Raw genomic sequence first — 13,846 nt, forward strand, 5'->3', positions numbered from 1 at the left:
GAGAATTGACATAACTAGATTAATACACTGAACACAGAATACTGCATGTTGCAAAATGTTTTTAATACTGTAACACTGAAAAGCATACTATACAGGATTTCTTTAAAAACAATGTGCAGACTCATACAAAAGTAATCCCTCAGTCATCACTAGAAATGTGTGCCGGTGTATTTTCTTATTTTCTTCTTATTTTGCTTTGGTTGTCATGTTTCTGACCTGCACCCTTTGGGCGGTGGGTGTGTAGCCCCCAGCCAATAATGGAGCACAGGTGAAGTAGTAGGTAGAGATTAGCTTATTTAGCTTGCTCAGCATTTCCATTCCAATGAATGTAACATTCCTACAAAAGTAGCTTGCAGTGTACGTACAAGCAATGCATGTACACACTGAGCCCGATGATCAACCAATGCAAATAACTTTACTTTTTAAAACCATAAGCCCTGAGGCCTGCAGCGCCCGGTTTGAGCTTTGAATGACTTTCTGTCTAACACACAAGCCACTCAGGTTCCAGCTGCAGGCCGAAACCAACGCAGTACATTGACCGCTGGAGACTCGGTGCTGCTCGCACTTTGTAAATGTGTGCATTTACATTTTTAACTGTAAATTAAGTGCAGTAATCTTGCATATACTTCATACTTGCAAGATGATGGTGTCTGCCTGCAAATTCTTTTGAGTCGTGGAGGAAGATTGAATGTTATGTTTACAAACAGTAGCCAACAATTCCTGCGTAGTGTATCTTAAACATAATTACAGTGCAGAGCAGATACAGTGAAGTGAGCAGAAAAGGGTCAAGAACTGAAATATTTGAATGAAAAAGACAGATTACTGCAGCACACTTACATACAAACATATAAACATCCATACGTGTGCCAGCACATTCACATGAGTCCTACTGCTGAGCACACTGGTTCTCCATACTGCTGTTGGAGCTGACATGGATCATCTCCACTGTTCTTTTCTTTCTCCTCTCCTCTCTCTTGTTCTGCTGCTGGTTCTCCTCCATCTCCTTTTCCCAGTCAGTCACAGGAGAGCTGGGCCAAGATCACAAATGTACAATGACTCATTGTCACTTCACTGATGCTTTGCTAGAGTTACTACAGCTTTAATCCTGCATTTCTGACTTCATGTTAAGTTGAACTATTCATGAAATCCTGATCATCATCTTTGGTGTGTTCTGTCTTGATGGAAACAAGAAGGCTCTATTGACTGTCCCTGTCCAACTGTCTGTCCACTTGTCTGACTACATGATTGTTAAGTTTTAGAGTCATAATTAATTCAGTCAAAGCCCTAACTGGTGTCTCCCACTGAGGTGAGCAGGACTGAACAATGACTCGGAGACAGCATCAAGACAGCTAATGTATTTACATGGTTAATTTGTCTCTAAAGGTGCAAAGTGACCTGGACTCTTGCACACAGACACACTGACCTGGGGTTGGGAATCACAACAGGCTCGTCTCCACTTATCTTCACACACTTGGCAGGCCGCGGCTCAGCTTCTGCACCTACAGATTTCAGTGGTGCCATCACATGATATGAGTAGAGAATACTTTGGCCTTGCTGTTGTTTATCTGCATTGCTCATGTTATGGAGCTGGACTCAGCTTTAATGCACATTTTGATCTTTTGTCAGAATGCAAAGTATCTGACGTCTGATGCACACACCTTGCGTGGAGCTCACTGCCTCAGCAGGAGGAGAGGTGTGTTCTTCAGGTTCTGCTGTCTTAGTACTTGTGACATCCGTCTCTATGGACACAACCGGTTCGCCTTTGTCAAGTGTCCCCTCAGAGGAGGGTATGATGTCAACAGGAAGCTTCTCTTTCTTTCTCTTCTGGGTCACATTCTTTTTTGCCTCTAGAGATAAAAAATGCAAGAGGCAGCAATGTTTAGACACTCACAGAGCAACATTTCAAATGTACCTGCATCCACGTCATTAAGTCCTCAGATATCCATCCCAACAGCAGAGACACATGACCAGTGTGCAAATGTGGGGTTGGTATTGATCTGGTCACCTTTAGGTTCATATTTGTGCTGAAGCTCCTCTATTCGTAGCTGCAGTTTGATCTTGTCACTCTGAGCCTGCAGCAGGGAACAGAATTACCCAATCAAACAGTACAAAGCGTGGATGGAAGTCAATCTTGTGTTTGCATACGCGCGTTCATATATTAGTGTTTGCACTGCAGTGTTCATCATTGTTAACAGTTAGCGGGATCACGAATCATAACCACAAATGAAGTTTCCATTTCTCAGTCTCTGTGTTTTGTAAGATTACATCATGGATCTTTCTGTATGAAAGGATTGCTCTCTGTAGGCTGGTGAACATGTTCACTGACCAAGCGAGGTAGCTCAACGATGTGCTGCTGATGACACTTTGATCACCTCAAACATGTATTCAGAATTCCCTGTACCACAGCGCTGCCCTTCCCTGTTGTGTGTGTACTGCATCTATACACGAGCAAAACATACAGAATTTCTGAAACAGTCAGGCGTCACCTGTTACCTGTTTGAGCAGCCGCTCGGATGAGAAGAGTTTCCTCTCCAGCTCCAACGCTCTCTGGCTCTCTGACAAAGATTTCATCCTCTGCAGGGAAAGTTCATCTCCTAGACGCTCTGCATCCTTACTGAAGACAGACAGAGACAGACAGTGTTTGTAAGCTCTGCCGTCCTCCTCTTTGTGGCAATTCATAGAAAAATACACATTTACCTGACGACAGAGGTCTTAAAGCATCAGTAATGTTTTTGGAGCTTTAATGGTGATTTCTGCTACATTACAGTTAAAACTTAGAACGAACAAAGCAAATGGTTTCATTAAGTGACGTACAGTACTGCTCGATTGACTTGTGACGCACGAGGAGACGGTTAGACTCACACAGTGTTGTTGAGCTTCATTTTGAGCAGGTCAGTGTAGTAAGTTTCATCTTGGCCGTCACTGCTTTCTGCTGGAGCAGGATTAGCTGGCTGTGACTTCAACATCATCTACACACAAGATTTGGACAATACATTCTGTCATTGATGATATTTCATTTCAGTCTTTCATTTCTATGAACAATGCCATTTTACCATTGATATTCTAAGACCTGAAGGTTTGAGGCACTTACCTCCACCTTTTCCAGTCTCTGCAGTTTGGTCATTAGACTTTGGATCTCTCCATTCTTCTCTGAAAGCATGGACTGGAGTCTCTCCAGCTGAGCAGGATCAGCCCTGGAACCCTGGAGCTGCATCAGAGTGGCGATCTGGACCTGCACGACACATATGCATCCATGCTGTCATTCGAGCCACAGACAAACAACAGTTCACGTTTGCCCTCAACAACACACAGTACCTTCATGCGCTGCAGCTGCTGTTTACTGAAGGCATGTTGCTTTTGAAGTGACTGATACTGGACTTTCATACTGATGAGCTGTCTCTCCATCTCAGCACGCTTATCCTCCAACTGCAATATGAAAAGTTGACACATGCACACTGATTATTACTGTATAAAGATGGAATTACGGAGAATTGTTGTCATGTTGGACATTTGAGACTAGGTAGAACAGTTAAACATAAGTTCACTTTCATTCATTTAGTTTTCTACCGAGTAGCAAAGACCATTAGTTTCCTGAAGCTCAGTTTGGTTCTTACCTCAGCAAACAGGGAGTTCCCTTTGCTGTTTGGATCTTGGGCCTCCTGCAGAACCTGGTCCAACTGGAGCTGGAGGTCCCGATTTGCATCACGAGATTTCTGTGAAACAGAAAAACACAGACACAGAGCTGCGTTTTATCTGGAGAAGGCACATTTCTTGGCCATGCGCACAGGTAGCCAACTTTCTCATCTACTTTTCACAAGTACACATGTGCAGGACAAAGACTTCACACAGCGAGTGGAACACTGTATCAATGCATCCTTGGATTCTACTAAAGTCTGACTCACAAAGTATCCTCTAGAAGTCTGAATAAGTTTACAGTAATCTGGTTACTACAGTGCATGCAAACGCATTGTCCGATAACCCATGTGAGATGATTTCTCTGAGTAAAATTAGCATACTGCTAAGAGAATATGTTAATGTTTTCAAGAGCCAGTGTCTGGTTTGTCTATTCTAGGCTACTGTAGAAAGATGGTTGTGTAACACATAAGTAAGGGGGTAGTTAGTAAGTAATTCTTTGTTAATGTTGCAACAATAGATCTAAAATATTTTGCAATTAACTCCACGATAATGTGTAATATTAGCGATGTGAAAAGGCAACAAAGGGCTCATTCTAAGGTAACAAAAACACAATGATTCTTATTTTCAGGTGAACCTACACTAACGAAAATATAATTCAGATTATTATATTCCATTTCTGACAATAGCCCTCCTAAACCCTACACACTGGACCTTTACACGCTGAATTACACTACCAGCAGATGTGATACTGAGACATGCTTTACCTGTCTCCTCTGAAGTAACTAAAGTGAAAAACACTATTTAAAGTCCTCTGGACACCATGGCCACAGAGCTCTAAAATCCACAGATTTAACAAGGTGTAATATCTGCATGTAGCACTGGCAGTGTCAGTCCAGTCAGTACTGGAATCAGCCTATACTCGCCTGTGTTTAGAACACTTGATGACCAAAAGCATATTAACACACACAAAAACACACAGCTGAATAAATATGACCACTGAATCTACTTATCTCAGCTATGAACTGCAGTGTGGTAGTTAAATGTAGCTGAATGATGGCATGTTTACCTCTAACGCATTAAACCAAGAAACAGCTTCCTTCTCTCGCTCCTCTTTCTCCTCTACGATTCGTTCCAGGTGGCGCTGCAGGCTGCTATTGGTCAGCTCCAGCTGCTGCTCTCTGTACTGTGATTCCTGAAGCGTCTGCTCCAACTCCACCTGGCAGATAAACACCATTCACCTGACTTATAAATACAACTCTACCTGACGGAGGAAGGCCACGGCATTGTGAAGAATATACCAAAATCAGGATCAGCACAGACAGACAGTTTAAGGTCACAGAGTAAGATGAATGAATGACAGCAACTACAACACAGAAACAAACAGATCAACTCCAGATGTGTTGCTCATACGCCCCCCTCACCTTGATGTTCTCCAGATCCATGATCTTCATCTGCACCTCCATCATCTCAGACGTCATGGAGCTCTGCGTGTGTTCGTTCAGAGCACGCAGCTCCTCCATCTTGTTATTCAGAGTTTCAGTCTGTACCTCAAGTTTGTGTTTCAGCTGCTTCTCATTCAGCTGGGATTCCTCCAGAGCTGACTGCAGCCTCAGCATCTGAGAAAAATACGGGAAAACACATCAGCTGTTACTGTGTGGAATTAACTGCTTGGTGTTTCTGATGGACACTGATCAAACACACATCTACACACACTTGTTAGATTCTTGATTCCACCATATTTGAGTAAACAAATGCAAACGAATGGATGGATATAAACAACTTCCTCTCTTAACTGTCTTAGCAGCAGCACTGATCTTTTCTACACAGATGACAATGATTGTGGCCCTAATAGTCACCGCTGCTATACTGCATACTATATAAGGTGAAAGGCAATTAAGGTGCTTTAAAACCCTCAGTGTCTAAGGGCCGAAATATTCATCAAAATTCATACTCCTCCCCAAAGACATCAAATCACAGCTCTGTTCGATTCAAAGTGTTCCAGTAATCCGTGATAGTGTGACAGTCAGAGCCATTGTTGCTGTTATCAGTAACGCCTGTGATGTTTCTTATACGACATGTCCAAACGTCCACTGTTATGAGGGATTGGTTTTGTTTTTTGTGAGCAGACCACAGGTTGTTGTACCTTATTATTGAGCTCACTGAGTGCTGTGCTGTGACTCCTCTCCAGATGTTCTTGTTGTTCCTGGAGCTGCTGTCTCTGCTGGTTCTTCACACAGTCGTGGTCTGACTGCAGTGACTCAAGCATCCGAGTCTTTAACTCCACTTCCTTCTGCAGGGAGTACTTGTTTTGCTCCAGAGCCTTTGACACACACACAGATGAGAGTGCATGAATGTGAAAAAATGAGTTGGCTGAACCAGTTTGAATGACACTTGTGACCCTAATAATAAATGCAAGCCTTGCTTTTGCACTACCGAATAGGATCCCTGAAACCTGCAGATAATGAGGTCTGTATGGACGTAGGGGCAGAATTTACAGAGACTAATAACTCAATATCTAGAAACATAGAACTGAAAGCTAGATACCAGTGGCCATGGGAAGAGAGCTTTGTAGCTGTTGTTGTTGTTGTTGTTTTTGGGTCAGCTGACCTCACGTGCAGCGTCATACCTCGAGTGCGTTGGTCATCTCCACTCTCTGTTCATCCAGTCTGTTCTGCAGTTCCATCTGCTGGTTGAGGAGGTCCAAGCCAGCCTGGGCAGCCTGATGGACCTGCTCCTCCCGCTCCCTCAGCTGGCTCCTGAGCCGCTGGATCTCCTCCTCTGCTGCCATCTGGAAAGATGAGGAAAAAGGGATATTTATGCTTCAAGCACCATGCTCACAGGAACCCAGCGGCCCAGGAGGCCATGGCAGATTTCATTTGGTCAATTTTTATGTATATTATTCTATATTATTATTATTATTATGTATATTATTTCTGAGACAGAGCAGAGCGCTATTGTATATTTGGTTCCCACAACTTAGACCTTTGTTTTTGATGAGGTGGCTTCTCATGTGTTATAAGTTATACTCTGTTTCTGTCTGGAACTGGTTCTTCCCAAGTATTTATTTGTAGACATAAAGTCTCACACCAGGGTCCCTTCAGCCCGGTGGTGATTTGTGTATTCAGCTCTGCATAAATAGAGGGAGTCTGATATTAGCACTGATATTCGAACAACTTTAATGGTCACCAACTGCTTGATAGATAGCACAACGTTATGCGGAAACAGGTTCCACACAACGGCATCGGATGGTTTAACGTTTAACGTTACGTTTGTTGACAGTAATGGCGTTAAACTAACTAGCTATAACGTCACATTCACAGCCTGTATTTAATCTGTAAAACTCCGTTAACCGGAGACCTTGAGGCGAGTAACGCAGGAACTCTAGATAGAATTTACTGAATTTGTATCGACTGTCGCTATATTAACGACAATAACAAGAGAACACATTTAATTACCTTTAGTCACCGACAAGTAGCTTTCCAAACCGCCACACAGTTTGAACTATCATGAACTATCGCGAGAGGAAATCCTGTCTCAATGCGCTATACCTGATTGGTCAGGCAGACAGCAAATCAACCTGAAAGACGACAAGTTACACCCACTTCAAGTTACGTCTCCGTCTTCTGAATGGATTGACATTCTCTAAGGGAAAATAACCAAGGATTAAGATATGATGTTCAGTTACCATTTGAAATTAGCGTAACGACCGAACAGTATAAAAAATGCAGGGCTCTCAACACACGCATTTCAACCCGTTCACACGCTCACACGCCACACCTTGTATTTCTCACGCAGAGAAATTAGCAGGATAAGGCCCACCAAGTTGCGCCGCTATTTTTTTATAACAGTGGAACAGGTAGATGAATTAGTGATGTAACTTCCTCACGTTTGCAGTTCGTTTTTTTCAGTTACACATTAGGTGAACTTTGGTTCCTACCCTTAAAGACATAATGCCGGAACTATATGTGTGCAAGTGTTTCGGGGGGACCGTATTAATGCAAGGACGTTGTACGAAAATAGGCAGAGAAAGTTTTGTTTGTGAAGTGACTAGAAGTGTTTGAAAATTATTGTCAAGTGTCTAAAAGTCCTCCAGAAGAAGCCTTACCCTTCATATGTTGTAATGCAGCCAATGAGGTTTGTGTTGTTTCCGTTTTTGGTTATTTATTTAGAAGTGCACTACTGCTAATGTTGCCAATTTGTTTGTAGCTATAAATTCATGTAAGGTTTAAGTTAAAACGTTTCTATTAGAATGGAAATGAATATGCAAGTTCATGACGTGAATAAGAAATAAGGCTTAAATTCATGTTGTGTCAAAAACGAGTTGAAGTATCCTGAGCATGAGACTTAAAGAACGGAGGGCTGTTGCACAAAACCTAGATAGGGGATTAAGCCAGGATTTTTCAGTTATCCTGGTTGAATTTAACCGTGACTCGGGCTGCACGAAAGCAGAGGCACATAAGTGACCATGCAGATTTATTCTGTGCAGCTAGCCTGCTCCAGACCAGGCTAACAGCCAGGCTTGATTAATCCTGGTGCTGTCTCCGATTCCTTCTGTATATATTATTTTTATTAGCCTGCTTTAAAATACCACAGATACATTGCCATTCAGTTCAGTAGGTCCACTGTTATTGTTTTAATTGTAACCATTATCATTTTTATAATTATTCATGTGATAGTCATTATTACTGTTAGGCCTACTGTTCATATTGCTGTCCGAGGTTTGATGAATATGTATATTATTGCACACCTTGAGATGATTAGAAATGGCTGATGAAGTTGCAGAAGTGGTTTCAGTTAAGTCAATGACAAGGGCAATATATAAAGTCCCATTCACAATGTGTTTCTTCCGCGTGCTCTTTTTTGGATGATGTGTTGGATGAAGAAGCACGTATACTGAGAAGGGCTTTCCAACGTGAGAGAGTGTTTCGGGACAGGTCAGACCTGTTGGCGTTTCCTGACAACTACCTGCATGAGAGGTACCGATTTTCCGGTGATGGCATCCGATACTTGTGCAGACTGCTGGGTCCCACAATTCAGCACTGCATAGCACGGAGTCACGCCCTCCCCATCCCACAGATGGTCTGTGTTGCACCACGTTTCTTTGCGAGTGGAATGTCCTTATATTCGGTGGGAGATGCTGAAAACCTGAATAAGGGCACCATTTGCCGCTACATCAGAAATGTGTATTTGGCACTAAAATCATTGGCACACATCATCATCACCTTCACTGGCCACAGAATAATTTGCTAGATCAAGGAGGAATTCTACAAGATTGCCGGTAACATCAATTACAGATTCCAAAAAAGTGTTAACGTTAGAAAAGCCGCTGTAGGATACTCATTATTTTGTGTTACAGCTTTCCCTAATGTCATTGGTGCGCTGGACTGTACTCAGATCGGCGTTAAACATCCGTCAGGGCCACATGAAGGTGATTTTGTAAACAGAAAATCCTTCCACGGTTTCAGTGTTCAGGTATGAATGACTTCTAGTTATGGTCAACTACATATATTAACTCTGTGTATTAAATTACCTTAATAGACTACATCTTATTGTTTCAGATGATCTGTGATGCTGACTGCGTAATCCGTAATTTGGATGCAGTGGCCTGGCTCGGTCCATGACTGCTGAGTCTTTCGGGCCAGTACAGTGTTCCAGCGACTATCACAAGGTGAGCCACATAAACTTTATCTACACGCACCGTGAACATAATGAGTGTGTCAAAAGTTTTACTCTATTTATGTACATTTTGTATTCTCAGGTGAATTCTCTGGCGTGTTGCTGGGAGATAAGGGTTATGCCTGTATGCCATTCCTGCTCACTCCCCTTACAGACCCTCAAACAGCAGCACAGCAACTATATAATCTTGCCCATGCCAGAACAAGGGCTCGAATTGAGATGATATTTGGCCTTCTAAAGTCACGCTTTAAGTGTCTTCATCACCTGAAGGTCACCCCAGACAGGGCCTGCGATGGCACTGTTGCCTGCATAGTTCTACATAATATTGCCTGTCTCAGAAAGGAAAGGGCTCCTAGAGTGGCACTAGAGATTGACTGGGACAATGCTGCAATATTTCCAGACAACGTTAATGGCAGACTGGTCAGAGACCAATACATTGTTAATTATTTCAGTTGATTTTTCTTTTTGTTGAAACCCATCCCTTACCAATAAAGGATAGTATATGTCACTCTTCCCTGTGTACATGTATTTTATTTGGCAATAGTAGCACAGTTTCTGGTTGTTAAGTTTCATAATTGTATAATCTTCCCAAATTAGTCTCGCTTCACTGGACTGATAACTGTATAGGTTGCAACGGGACAGGGGGTATGCCTGCCAGCCTTTTCTCCTGACACCATACACAGACCCCCAGGAAGCATAGCAGGCCTACAGTCATGCCCATGCCAGGACACAGGCCAGGACTGAAATGACCTTTGGCCTCCCGAAGGCACGCTTTCATTGTCTTCATGACTTACGGGTCAGCTCTTTGAGGGCATGTGACATCACTGTGGCCTGTGCTGTCCTCCACAATGTGGAGTCACGCATGTGGCCTGCCTGAGGAAGGAGAGGGCCCCCAGAGTGCCATCACACATGGACTAGGACAATTCTGCCATCTTCCCTGATGACGACATTGGTCAGCCGGTCAGGGACCAATATGTGTTGAATTATTTTAGTTAACATGCACACTTTAAATTTCAGTTAAATATGGCTTGCATTGGCAGAGGAATTTGTCCTGCATTCCTGTGTATTTATTCTTGTGTTGTATAATATGCTTTGATTCTGTGCTTTCTATCTTGTAGAGTCACTGTGTGACTTCAGTTTTGAAAGGAACTGATGCTTTGATTTATCCTTATCCAATAAAGGAACATCATGTTAATCTTTGATGTGTATTTATATTTATATTGGATGTGTATTTTATATATAATCTATGGGAAACTCTCTATCTAATGATTGCAACATCATCTAAAATCATCATTTATCTACAGTGATTGAAATTAATGACATTAATTAAAATTGAAATTAATGATTCTTATGTTTTGTGTTAATGTTTAAATAATGACAGTGGATCTAGTTGAATGTGGTAACAATGTGTAGTGGGCAGTGGAATAACTATTGGTTTCCGTTTGTGATGACTGCTGACAGAGATAAGGGATGAGATTAAATAGATCCTGGAATTTAGCCTGGTCTGGAGCAGGCTAGCTCCACAGAATAAATCTCCACGGTAATTTATCCAATAACATATCCCACTTTCCACTATCCTGCTTTTGTGCAACCGGATCACGGATAAGTTGAGCCAGGATAACCAACCTATCCCGGCTTCATCCCTTATCCCTGTTCTGTGCAACAGGCCCCAGGTCTTCACCAGCCACATAATATGTATGACTCAAGGCTAGAAGTAACATTCTTCCAGAACATGCAAGTGTAATAAAGTACGTGGGATTACTTTAAAGCACCAAGGTGTTTTATGTACCAAAGTGTTATATGTTACATCATCATTACATTACCGGAGGAAGTCACAAGTGTCGGTCGCGAACGAAACGGCTCTTAGTGCCGGCTCTTTGAAGTGAACGATCGGAGCCGGATCCTGCGTGGGAGCCGGAGCGGGAACCGCTTTTTTTCCCCTGCAACTTTGTTCTGTTCAACTACATGTTGTGTGTTGTGTGATATGTGGTGGCGTCTGTGTGTAAGCGCTCAGCAGGAGGGGGAGGGGCGGGGGTTACAGATACAGCGCACGCGCGCACACACACGCACACACCTGCACTAAGAAATGCTAAAATGCTTTTCTTTTTTTTCTTTTTTTTTTTGGACAAATTTATTTATCAGATCAAGCACCTTATCAATGTTATACTGATAACTTGATGATTGACTTATGTGTTCCACTTACTGTCACTGGTTTCTTCATATATGATATAATGCGGTACTATACTACTAGTCTACTCAGTAGAATACAAAGTATCCAAAATTAGTGATAGTGATAAATACTGAATAATATAATAAGCTATAACACGTTGAAAGGAGCCATTCCGCAGAATGAGTACTTTTACCTTTGAGTACATTTTGCTGATAATATTTCAGTACTTTGACTGAAGCAACATTTTCAGGGCTTTCACTTAAAACTGCATATTTTTGACCATGGTATTTTTACTTTTATTGACGTAAAGGTTCTGAGTACTTCTTCCACCACACACACACACACACACACACACACACACACACAGAGAGAGAGAGAGAGAGAGAGAGAGAGAGAGAGAGAGAGAGAGAGAGAGAGACATTCATCTTCCCAGCACCTTAAAACAGTGAAAATAGATAACTAAATAAATTAAATAATTATGTGAAATTTATTAAGAAAAAAATTCATCCCTCTTGCGGGTTTTCTCCTGAGAAGTTGTGTAAGGGAGGAAACCAAAGGAGCTTACATATGTGCCTCTCACATAGTTTTGTAGTTATATATGGGTGACATGGGAAAGGAGCCGTGCACGTAACTTCAAGTCAGTCAGAGTCTATTTCTGACAGGAGTTATCACTGCATCACACCGCAAATAGTTTTCTACTGAAAAGATTGCATGTCAGAAGTGGGATTCGAACCCACGCCTCCAGGGGAGACTGCGACCTGAACGCAGCGCCTTAGACCGCTCGGCCATCCTGACTAGTGGTATGCCCTACATGATCCATTTTCGGATTGTACGAGTAAACAGGTTTAGTATTTAGCCATTATTTTGGATACAGTATACTCTTTAGGGAACTGATGAACAAAAATTGGAAAACATTGTGGCCACAGGTGAGCACACACAAACCTGAAATAGCTCCTTAATGCTACGTTCACAGACATGACAAGTGGTTAGGGGAAGCAGCTGTTATATAAAAACTTACTTCCATCAGTTATTCTAGAGTCCAGACTGACAAAATCAGGTGAAGGTAGGCAGTTTGTTTGGTCCATAGTAATGTGACAATCTGTCTGTGTCAATAGTAGTAAATAACTAATATCTTATTAAAAAAGAAATCCAAACTTTAATTGTGAAAAGTAATGATTTGTGGTTATTTAGGTTTCAAGAACTGCAACCGTCACAAAAAAAATACAAAAAAAAAATACAAAAAACCATATCATGATGGAATAAAATGAAAGGAGTCATACCTCTGAATGAATTCCACAGTACAGGCCGCTTCTTCTTGATACTGGAGGCTGAATATGAGGTAGATTGCAAACACACCGTCCAAAAAATGTATTATTGGAAAATTTGATGACCTCAGATATGACACCACACTTATCCAGGGTCCATTAGTACCTTGGTCCTTTCCACCTGACCGCTTTCATAGGATATGCACCTTCCCGGAGCATGTGGAGGAAGCCACCAGCACCCTCTTCAGTGCATTGAGTCCTCGGGGCTACTCGAAGCGCTTCCTCCGTAGCATCAAGGCGGAGGTCAGCGGCACCTTTAACTGTAACCAAAACGACAACAACATTACAACCCAGCCTTCCGACTCCCTCGTTCCTCTGGTGATGACCTACTCGGAGAGCACACTAAAATTTATGGGTGCTCTCCGGGGAAATTTCCAGCGGACGAGGGACGCTTGTGAATCGTTGAGAGATTGCCGCATGATCTCCGCCTATCGAAAAAACAAAAACTTAAAAGATATCCTGGTGCACACAAATTTGAATAGACGCACCGGGAAGGAGGGGGCGCTTCGGTGCTCAGAAATTGCATTTGCCTGCCTCCCCCACATTTTTAACCCCTATTCAAAAATTGGTTTTAACCTGTGGCAGGCCTTGAAACCCACAACCAAAAATGTCATTTATGCGATCAGATGCAAGGCCTGCCACAAACTATATGTGGGTGAGACGGGCAATCTATTAATTTTAAGAATTAAACAACACATTTTTAACTCTAGAACACTAACGTCGGGTGATTTTCACCCACACAATTCTTGTCATGTGATTTTCATTGTGCTGCTGCTGTCTGAGTTATTTTTTTTGTTTGGAAATTTCTTGTTAAGAATTACCTGATTTTTCAATAATTTTGCTGCCTTTTTAAAGGTACCTTTTTTATTATTATTATTTTATGTGAAATTGTATATTGGGAAATTAAAGAAGAGTACTACAATTTGGCATACAGTGTTGTACTTTTACATAAATTGATGAAAACTGTATTTTATTCGGGATATTATATCGGGTAAAATACACCCGGCGTTAGTGATGGTGTTACTAATTTTAACGTTAG

The 13,846-nt window shown here is 42.0% G+C and overlaps 1 protein-coding gene, 1 long non-coding RNA gene and 1 other non-coding gene across 4 annotated transcripts; 1 reads left to right on the forward strand and 2 right to left on the reverse strand.

The window, feature by feature from the left end:
* Positions 1 to 40: 40 nt before the first annotated feature.
* Positions 41 to 7,514, reverse strand: spdl1 (spindle apparatus coiled-coil protein 1). 2 transcript variants are annotated; one of them, XM_076738348.1, is made up of 14 exons: positions 7,414 to 7,514; positions 6,263 to 6,424; positions 5,780 to 5,956; positions 5,058 to 5,252; positions 4,703 to 4,852; positions 3,615 to 3,713; positions 3,316 to 3,426; positions 3,092 to 3,232; positions 2,863 to 2,969; positions 2,494 to 2,614; positions 2,006 to 2,072; positions 1,659 to 1,847; positions 1,424 to 1,499; positions 41 to 1,028 (listed from the first exon to the last, which is right to left on the reverse strand). In XM_076738348.1, exons 2-14 carry the CDS (start codon positions 6,422 to 6,424, stop codon positions 887 to 889), a joined length of 1,737 nt encoding a protein of 578 aa, XP_076594463.1. In that variant the 5' UTR covers positions 7,414 to 7,514; the 3' UTR covers positions 41 to 886. The 2 variants fall into 2 exon arrangements, with proteins under 2 accessions (XP_076594463.1, XP_076594462.1); XM_076738347.1 differs by lacking the exon at positions 7,414 to 7,514 and adding an exon at positions 7,092 to 7,154.
* On the forward strand, positions 7,459 to 10,507 carry LOC143325362 (uncharacterized). Its single transcript, XR_013077527.1, has 3 exons — positions 7,459 to 9,108; positions 9,195 to 9,304; positions 9,395 to 10,507. It is a non-coding gene; the product is annotated as an uncharacterized LOC143325362 (long non-coding RNA).
* Positions 10,508 to 12,194: 1,687 nt separating this feature from the next.
* Positions 12,195 to 12,277, reverse strand: trnal-cag (transfer RNA leucine (anticodon CAG)). The gene has a single exon. It is a non-coding gene; the product is annotated as a tRNA-Leu (tRNA).
* Positions 12,278 to 13,846: the final 1,569 nt, after the last annotated feature.

Source organism: Chaetodon auriga, chromosome 9, assembly GCF_051107435.1.
Source record: "Chaetodon auriga isolate fChaAug3 chromosome 9, fChaAug3.hap1, whole genome shotgun sequence".
Lineage (NCBI taxonomy): Eukaryota > Metazoa > Chordata > Actinopteri > Chaetodontiformes > Chaetodontidae > Chaetodon > Chaetodon auriga.

What these genes read in the sequence shown, in the direction of transcription:
- spdl1 (XM_076738348.1), bottom strand. Translation starts at nt 6,424, where the DNA reads ATGGCAGCAGAGGAGGAGATCCAGCGGCTCAGGAGCCAGCTGAGGGAG. An exon ending in AGCAGCTGCAGCGCATGAAG is followed by an intron (nt 3,233 to 3,315) that starts GTACTGTGTGTT and finishes TGTGTCGTGCAG; the next exon opens with GTCCAGATCGCCACTCTGAT. An exon ending in GGCAGTGAGCTCCACGCAAG is followed by an intron (nt 1,500 to 1,658) that starts GTGTGTGCATCA and finishes TGAAATCTGTAG; the next exon opens with GTGCAGAAGCTGAGCCGCGG.